The sequence below is a fragment of the Musa acuminata genome, chromosome BXJ1-3 (genome assembly GCF_036884655.1).
Source record: "Musa acuminata AAA Group cultivar baxijiao chromosome BXJ1-3, Cavendish_Baxijiao_AAA, whole genome shotgun sequence".
In the NCBI taxonomy this organism is placed as follows: domain Eukaryota; kingdom Viridiplantae; phylum Streptophyta; class Magnoliopsida; order Zingiberales; family Musaceae; genus Musa; species Musa acuminata.
Window position 1 is genome coordinate 5,555,895 of NC_088329.1, and position 9,838 is coordinate 5,565,732.

Consider the following 9,838-nt stretch of genomic DNA (forward strand, 5'->3'; position numbering starts at 1 on the left):
AATAATACTTTATGAATGTAAGTATTCGATAAATTTATATTGCTGAGATCAAAATATTATGGTAGATATGTGAACTTAATGTGAAAGATATATAATTTTTTTTTTTAATTAGTGAATAATTATGTATCATAGAAATTGATAAAATAAGAAATAATCATTTAAAATAATACAAATATATATCTGACGGATCTATGAATGCTGTAATTAGAAAAGATGAAATTATTATCATTAATAATGCAACGAGAGATGGAGGAAGATTTAAAAAGGTCTTAATAAAAATTATAAACAAAGATTTAAATATTATAAATTAAAATAAATATAATTTTTACATATCTTAATAATGGTAAGATACTATATAGTCGATCTTAAATAGTAAAAAAATTGATGTTGTTGGCAAAACTATTATTTTACCTTTCAGATGAACTTGTCCAAGAAAATACAACAGCAAGATCTCCTTTCACATTCTGCTACTAGTTTTGGATAACTTTATTACAGCTCGAGACCTCACTACAAGATGCAGCGAGATTGGAATGTAAAAAACCAGAATGGTGTGATGCTGGTGAATCAGAATTTTTTGATGAACTCAAGGATGATGTTGCTGATCTCCTGTGGTCTCTCCTGGTTAATGAAGTGGCCTACTCCTTCCATGACAACCATATCCTCTAACAAGGGAACATCTCTCTTGAATCCACCTTTGCTTATGTAGTCTTGAACACCAGGAAAATGGTAAGCTAGGTCTTGATCTCCCACAATAAATTTCACAGGTACTTTGATCTGCACTCCAGTCCATGGTGCCGTCAGCTCCCAGTTCCTGCACACTCCATCGCAAACAATTTAGGATGAATTGTACGTGAGGTTCGATCACTGGTTCAGCTGGTATAGACAATCTAGGATGATCTCTTCGGTTCATGCGATAATGAAAAGACGCATTAGTCAAACAAACAGATTTCAACTATCTAAAAGTTTACGAAGCATATGCATACAGGTCTAAAGCTCTGTAGTAGTTCAATCCTCCAGTGAAACCAGACTTCTCAAATTTGCCTGCAAAATAATTAAGGTCGTCCTCTGACAGCCAAGAAGGTAGGGCGTTCTCCTTGTCAGGGGCATCTCCAAATCCTTTCTCCTTTGGTACGATAACAGGACCTGGATCATGATATGTTAAGAACTTCTTAATTATCAAGGAAGTGCCAACTCGACCAAACTCTGCTTCAATTCTTCCAGGTTCCTGCAGCGTAAAGACCGGTTTCCTGAAGGCTATAAATCTACTTAGAAGATAATATAGCACAACAAAATTTATGTCCTACTATTAGATTCGATATACAGACATGAAATGTTCATGCCAACGTTTTTCCACCGACCATTAATATACATTCATTACTACCAACTCTGGCTCTTCTCTCAAAGAACAGTAGATATCACTTTATTCTCTTTCAAGATTCTCGTGTTTCAAATGAGGGTGTGACGGTGACAAGCTCGAGAAGAACATCTCAGACCTGGAATCTGCAAACGTAGTAGTCATCGCCATATGCGGTCCGAAGAGTCTCCACTGGTTTCCCGGTAGGGTTTCTCGGCCGGAAAACAACGCTCAGGTTCACCAACGCTTTCACCTTATCCGGCCGGAACATGCACAGGCACCACGCGACCAATGCGCCCCAGTCATGTCCCACCACGAACACCTTGTTGCATCAGGAACACAACCCTTACAAACCGCAGCTGAGGACGGAGTACGTGGAGACTGATCACTGACCTGATCTCGACCGAGGGCTTCGATGAGACCGACGAGGTCACCGACGACGTGGAACATGGTGTACGAGGTGACGGCAGGAGGTGCGTCGGTGTCGCCGAAGCCGCGGAGGTCAGGGGCGACGGCGTGGTAGCCGTGGGCGGCGAGGGCCACGATTTGGTGCCGCCATGAGTACCAGAGCTCCGGGAAGCCGTGGATGAGGAGAACCACGGGGCCTTCTCCTTTCTCGGCGACGTGCATGTTGATGCCGTTCACAGCTACCGTCCTGTGAGTGATCTCTTCCATCTCTACTTCCGCGTTTGGGCGCTCGCATCCTTCGCTTTCTCATGTCCTCGAGCAGTCCCCTATCTTTGTATAAGCGTGCATGCATGCATGCCTGTCGTGACGGGTGGCGTTGGGAGATGGGATTTAAGAGTGGTTAATGCTAAGAGTTATTGGGGTCGGTGGGCAGCTTACCTGCTTTATGTCTCGTTCCATCTCAGGATCCTCGGTTTATTCTGTTGTACTTTTACTTTCCTTTTGTGAACAGAAACTGACCAGTATCTTGAGGGCTTTCTATTTCTAGGATTGACAGCCTGTAAATATTTTAAAATGAATATTTTTTTCTTCCAATATTTACCGATAGAATGCTTTGATTTGGAACTTAAATCATCATTATGGTTTTATGATTTCGATGTTTATAAGTTTGGAAGATTGATACATATCTGAGCTCCTCTTCAGGGATTCCTGGTTACAATTTTCTTGTGGCATATAGCATTTGTTTCTTTTGACGAACTTAATGTTCATCACGATTTTAGAATTATCGATCTCGGTTCTGATTCTATCTGATTTGAAATTAAAATCAGAGTTTCGATTCTCATTTTAGAACTATATCGATTCCAATTTTGATTCGAATTACCAGTTCCGATTCGAATAATCTATTTTGATTGATGAAAATATAAATAAATTAGGATTTAAACACAAGGGATTAGATCTTCAATTTGAAGTGCAATCCGCTATACCACGAAGCTCAATTATGTTTTAATTTTTTTTTTTCTGTTGTTGTGATTCTTATTTTTTATTCTTATTTTCAAGATGGTATCATTTATTACAATCATGAAAAATCACAAGCCCTAACTTTGATTTATTGTTTTTGGTATACAGATACCATCGACGGGTGAGTCGACCCGATTGGTTTACTACCAAAGGTGTAGGTCTTTCCCGATAACTCCTCCTTATTGACGGGAGGAGCTGATGTGACTAATCAATGTAGAGAATCCACTATGGGATGTGGTTTGCTGGGAGCGACATGGCCTTGGTATAGTGAAGCTGGGTAGGAGAGTTGGATTCTCCTACCTATTGAGCTACCTCTTGGCCATGTCTCCAGATGGCACCAAGGGTCTTACATAATTGGTCTGCGCTAGGGGTGTCTCTGCTCGACCCCTCCAATGCTTAAGTCAACGAAAGACGAAGAGGAAGGAAGATAATAGTATGAGCAATGTAAATGAGAGAATAGAGGGTATTTGCCCGCACCTCTTATCTTGGTTTGGGGCTTGACTTTTATACTTAGGTGTCGAGTAGTATGGACATGCGTTAGCTCAGGCCCCCCTTACCTTGTATGGTGGAGGCATTAATGAGGGCGGCTTACTTACGTGTATCCTCTAACACCGTGTGTGGATAGTTGGGATGCTTAGGGGTTGGTTACCTTACTACTTTGGGTTAGGCAAGGAGTGGTCTCTCCATCAACTATTTGGAAGAAAAGGTTGGTAAAGCTAAGCTATGCTATCAATCATTAATGTAGAGGCATAGCTTATGCTAAAATGTCAGCTAGAAGGTAGATGGGGAAGCTGTGGCATATTGCAAACCATTAGTGGAGGGCATAGTTTCTTCAATTGCGGTATTAGTAAGGAGTGGTTCTTGCGTGCCCACTTTGGAAAGCTAAGACAAGCAGGATAGATCCCTACTGGCGATTGGGGGGGAATTAGTGGGGGCTCCCACATTTGGTTTAGGTGGTGTTCCTGGCTAAGGTGGTAAGGGGAGCTGGCAGTGCCAAGCTTTTCCCTATCATTCATCCCCCCAGAAGCGGTGCTTTGAGGCTTTGCAAAGGAGTCTTAAAGTATGTCGCTTTTCCTTTTGTCTATATTATTACACGCTTGCATATGCGTTATTTTTGTTATGAATTCCTTGTTGAGATTGTGATGGTTGGTGTGAGGTCTATCGAGGTGGAGGACACTCTTTTGCAAGCGCGATTGTAAGAGTGATGGATATTGACCTAAGGGACCCCTTTCTTTTTTCCTTCCCTCTCTATCTTCCTTATCCCCCTTTCGCATAGGAGTTCACTCTCTATCATTTTTCGACCTCCCCCTCTTTCTTTGGGAGGTTTCCTTCTCCATTTTTACCTCCCCCTTTTGTCCAGAAGGTTGGGTCTTCTTTTGGGCCTGCCCCTTCTTCTGCTTTTGGGGGTAGATACTCGACCACCTAGGTGAGAGTGTGTTAGCTCGATTGCATGAGTGAGAGGATCAGTGATCAATATAAATCCACCATAGCAGCTTCTGCCATAGAGGGTCTTGATTTGACCACTATAGCGGGAGTATTAGTATCAGTTCGCCATAGTAGGTCTTGATTCGATTGCCGTATCGGCTTCTATTATAGCATGTCTTGATTCGATCATTGTAGCGGGACTATCAACCCACTGTGATGGGCTTTGCCTCGATTACATAAGTAGGAGGCTGGACCCACTATGATAGGCTTTGGCTCAACTACGTAAGCGGGAGGCTAGACCCATTGTGAGTTTTAGCTCGATTACATAAGTGGGAGGTTAGACCCATGATGGTGGGCTTTGGCTCGACCATGTAAGCAAGAGGATGGAATCACAATAGTGGGCTTTGGCTTAACTATGTAATCGGGAGATTGGACCCACTATGGGTTTTGGTCCAACCGCATAAGTGATATTGGGAAATCTTGAGAGAGCATCACATGCACAATGGAACAACAAAAACAAAAATCCAGATTTTCCAAAGAAAAATATTTAGTCGTTGGGCGAAGATTGGTGCGCAATAAATTATAAAATTGAAAACTACACATATCATGTAAGATGTGTTACATAGGGAGATCGTATATCCCTGAAAAATCCTAGACCCGTAGGAGAGGATAAAGAAGGTCTACTAACCTCATCTTTAGCGGTGATCCATATGGTAGATCGGGTGATAATGCTCCTCAATTCGTAGTATGATCTTTCTCTCTATGCGCACCATAAGGCTACATAGTGATCAAGAAGGGGTCAACCCTTCTTGTTGTCCACACACCATAAAGAAGGGTTGTCGATTGAGGAGAATAGGAGGGGCAACCAAGAGGAGACTTGCCTATGCAACTTTTTTGTTTCTCTTATTTATAAAGGTTCATACCATTTAACCATAATGAATCTTGTCATATTGGGTATTAGATCTCTATCCAATTATCCAAGCCTCTTGGATCAGTGGATCTCTATCCAATAATCTCTTATTGGTTCTTATTGGATTTTATCCATATGATATAATAATGCAGGGGCTTATTAAATATCCAATAAGACAATGAGTCGATGGATATCTCATATTCAAACATCTACTCGTTACAACACCTACCATATGTGTGTGACTCTCTAGGCCCAATATTGAGCTGACATTGAGTCATACCTATCAAAACTCCTAATTCAGTAAATTATTATCTCTATAATAATTCACTCAACTCATTAACTATGGACGTACTAGGCCATAGTCCCCAAATGATACAAGGGAATCCAATCCATTGAATCCGTCTACCCTTAGTTATTATATATTTATAGTCTCCCTATCCATCTAATATATTGGAGACTATATACCAGGCATGATGCTGTTAGGCTTATACGAAATCTACTCTAGTCTCGTTATAATCAGATTCTCCCAAAGAACTATTTTCTCTCTCAATCCGAATGTCCATGGCTAGGGATTTGCTTGAGCGATAACACACATGATATTTCTCTCATGACACCAAGAGTAGATGATCCTCTATCGATTCTCAATTGCCCTCGTATAGTTAGCTACCACTCCCAATAACTGACCATACTAGATCTAGAATTTCTAGACCTATAAGTCTAGTATCAAAGAGTGAAGTATTTATACAGGGCATCCTTAGTATCTCAAATCTAAGGACCAGACACACAATTGGGATCATGGAATCGCTGTTTAATAATAAGGTATCATTAATCATCTAACATTCTGTGAGCAGATCATTTAGTGAACTCATTCTCCAATGAGCACTTACACTATATCCCTAGTGTCCCTACACTATATCCCTAGTGTCTAGTAGCTATGAGACTAGTCGCTTCCATAATATGGATGAGTATATAGCACATCGGTCTATCCGACTATCTCGATGTCCCTCTCAAGTAACCTATGATCGAGAATATTTAGGGTCTGTGTTTATAGAAGAATTTATCTCAATATCAAGATCTCATCATGATCTAATTCTCATTGCATAAATCCAAGGACATCATAATATATACAATAGGTAATATAAAGTAAGAAAATACCAATAATAATAATAAATAAAAAGATCATACTGCATATCATATGTGTCATCACTCACGTGATTAACTTATAGGGCACCTATGACTAATAAGCAGGAGGCTGGACCCATTGTGGGTTTTGGCTCGACTACGTAAACGGGAGGTTGGACCCATTGTGGTGGAATTTGTCTCGACCACATAAGTGGGAGGTAGGACCCACTGTGATGGGCTTTGTCTTGACCATGTAAGCGGGGGGATGGACCCACTATGAGTTTTGGCTCAATCATATAAGGGGGAGGCTGGACCCACTATGGGTTTTGGCTCGATCATGTAAGCGGAAAGCTAGATTCACTATGGTAGGCTTTGGGTCGATCGCGCAAGCAAGAGAATAGACCAACTATGGGTTTTAGCTAGTCCGTGTAAGTGGGAGGCTAGACCCACTATGGGTTTTGGCTTGATCTAGTAAGCAGGAGGTTTAGACCCACTATGGGTTTTGGCTCGACTGCATAAGCGAAAGGTTGGACCTATTGTGATGGGCTTTGGCTTAATTGCGTATGCGAGAGGCTCGACCCACTGTAGTGGGCTTTTGCTCGATGCATAAGTGAGTGGCTAGACCCTTTGTGGTGGGCTTTGGATTGATAGTGTAAGTGGGAGGATGGATCCATTGTGGATTTTGGTTTGACCACATAAGTGGGAGGCTGGACCCACTATGGTGGGCTTTGGCTCGATCGCATTAGTGAGCGGATAGACCCACTATGGGTTTTGGCCCAACTACATAAGGGGGAGGATGGACCCACTGTAGGTTTTGGCTTGATTACGTAAGCGGGAGGCTAGACCAATTGTGGATTTTGGCCCGATCGCATAAGCGGGATGTTGGACCCATTGTGATGGGCTTTAGCTCAATCGCGTAAGCGAAAATCTTGTTCGCGATGATTTTACCGATGAGTTTACTGAATCCTAGTTGTTGAATCCCTGAATCCCAATTACATAATGGACCCACTATGGTGGGTTTTGGCTCAACTGCATAAGCAAGAGCTAGACCCATAATAGGTTTTGGCTTGACCACATAAGCAAGAGGCTGGACCCACTATGGTGGGCTTTGGCTTGACCGCGTAAGCGAGAGGTTGGACCTGTTGTGAAACCATGGGAGCATCACATATGCAGCAACAAATAAAGCAAAAACCAATTTTTCAAAAGAATCATATTTGATCTTCGTGCGACGATTGAGAGCGAAAAACTCGTAAAACGAAAAACTACGTAACACGTGTAAGACTTTCTCACATAAGGAAAATTATATATCCCTAATCTATATATCTCAATCCATGAACGAAGGAGCTCTCACAAACTCCTCTCTAGTGGTGATCCACACGATGGATGAAGCAACAACACACCTCCTTGACGCATTCTTTCCTCGCCTTCGCGCACCATTACGCAATAGTAAACACAAGAAGGGACTGACCCTTCTTGCTATTCTCATGCCTTTGATGGGGCTAATGGCAAGGGAAGAATATGAGGGAGGAGAATAGGAGGTGGGCAACCAAAAAAGTTTAGCCCATGACCCTTTGGCCTCTCATATTTATAGAGAACTCCTCTAACATAACCCTAATGGATCTTGCCCTATTGGGCATTAGATCTTTATCCAATTATCTTGGAATATTAGATATTGGATCTCCATCTAATTATCCCTAGCTTAATGAAAATTTGATTTCTATTTAAATATCCACTTTGAGCTCTTATTGGGTTTCACCCAATGGATCCAATAAAACAAAGGCTTATTAGATATCACATATCTAGTCTTCTATTCGTCGTATTATCAACTATATGTATGTGACTCTCTAGGCCCAATATCGAGCTAGTTGTGAGTTGCACCTATTAGAACTCTTTTTGATTCAGCGAATTATTAATAATTCATTATATCTCATCGATTATGGATGTACTAGACCACTACGCCATAGTCCCGAGATGATTAAGGAGGATCTAATCTATTTAACCTGTCTACCCTTAGTTATCGTATATCTATAGTCTCTCGTTTATCTAATATTCCAGAGATCATATATTGGGTATGACGTTGTCAGATCCATATAAAATTTATCTGAGTCTCACTTTAATCGGATTCTTCCAAAGAACTTTTTCTTTCTCAATCCGAATCTCACTCTTATCAGATTCATAATGATCCGATTAACCTTGGCTAGGGATTTGACCAAGTGAGAACATATGAGATATTTCTCTCATGATATCAAGAGTGAATGATCCTTTATGACACTCAATTGCCCTAGGAAGATTGATTATCACTCTCGATGACTAGTTGTGTTTGTTTTGAAACCTCAATACATATAAGTTCAAGATTAAAGAATGGAGTACTTATACAGAGCATCCTTAGTGTCTCATGTCTAAGGACCAGACGTATAACTAAGACTACGGAATTACTATCTGACGATGATGTATCATTAACCAACCAACATTCTGTAAGTGAATCATTCAATGATGTCATTCTCTAATGAGTACCTGCACTATATCTCTAATGTCCATACATAAACAACTATGGGATTAGCTGTCTCCATCATATGAACAGGTGTATAGCACACTAGTCTGTCTAGTTATCCCGATGTCCATTTCGAGTAACCTATGATCGAAAATATTTAGGGTTTATGTTTATAAGTGAATTGGTCTCATTATCATGATCTTATCATGATCCAATTCCCACTGCATTGATCTAAGGACGTCACTATATATATATATAATAATAATAATAATAATAATAATAATAATAATAATAATAATAATAATAATAATAATAATAACTAAAAAAATTGTTATTAATGACTTAGTTGATTAATTATCCATTTATTATGAAATTTTAGGAGAAGGTGATATTATTTGTGATAAAATTAGAGATTAAAAACTTGACCCCTAACTTATATGATCATTATAGTGTTAATTATAGTAGAGAACATGGTACAATTTCTATTAATTATAATAGAGAATAGTAAAATATTTAAGGGAGAAAATTTATTATTACAATGATTAAAAAAATCAAGGGGATCCTCACGCTTGAAATCGGAGCTTAATATGTATCTAACAAGGTAACAACAACACTATAGGTATAGAATTTTCTATTATGGAATGATGAGTATGATACATAATGATATTTTCAATCTTGGCGAGGATCAATATATTTTCTATAATAGAATTTTTTATTATAGAATGATGAGCATGGTACATAATGATATTTTCAATCTTGGCAAAAATCATGAGCATGATATATTTTCTATAATAGAATTTTCTATTATGGAATGATGAGCATGATACATAACAATTTTTTATTTTCTTTAAAAAACTTTATTAAAGGAGTTCTAAAATACTTGATCATGCTTTCTATTTATTTGTTAATAATTTTTTACCATACCTTGTACTATTGGATTGAAATATGTTAAATGTAAATATTTACTTTCCAAATTGAAACTTTTTCTTGTTTTAAGAGCTTTTATGCCATCCTAAGGTCCTCACAATATGAGCTGATAAGAAATTTTAATACTTTTTTTTATAATAGAACAGTATAGTTGATATCATAGATACTGTCACAGGCTTAAATT

At 39.3% G+C, this 9,838-nt stretch overlaps 1 protein-coding gene across 1 annotated transcript; it reads right to left on the reverse strand.

Moving 5' to 3' along the window:
- Window positions 1–437: 437 nt before the first annotated feature.
- Window positions 438–2,050, reverse strand: LOC135636775 (uncharacterized). The gene is made up of 4 exons (XM_065148803.1): window positions 1,748–2,050; window positions 1,494–1,676; window positions 984–1,225; window positions 438–811 (listed from the first exon to the last, which is right to left on the reverse strand). The coding sequence occupies exons 1-4, from the start codon at window positions 2,027–2,029 to the stop codon at window positions 565–567; spliced, it is 954 nt and encodes a 317-aa protein (XP_065004875.1). The 5' UTR covers window positions 2,030–2,050; the 3' UTR covers window positions 438–564.
- Between the last annotated feature and the right edge of the window lie 7,788 nt (window positions 2,051–9,838).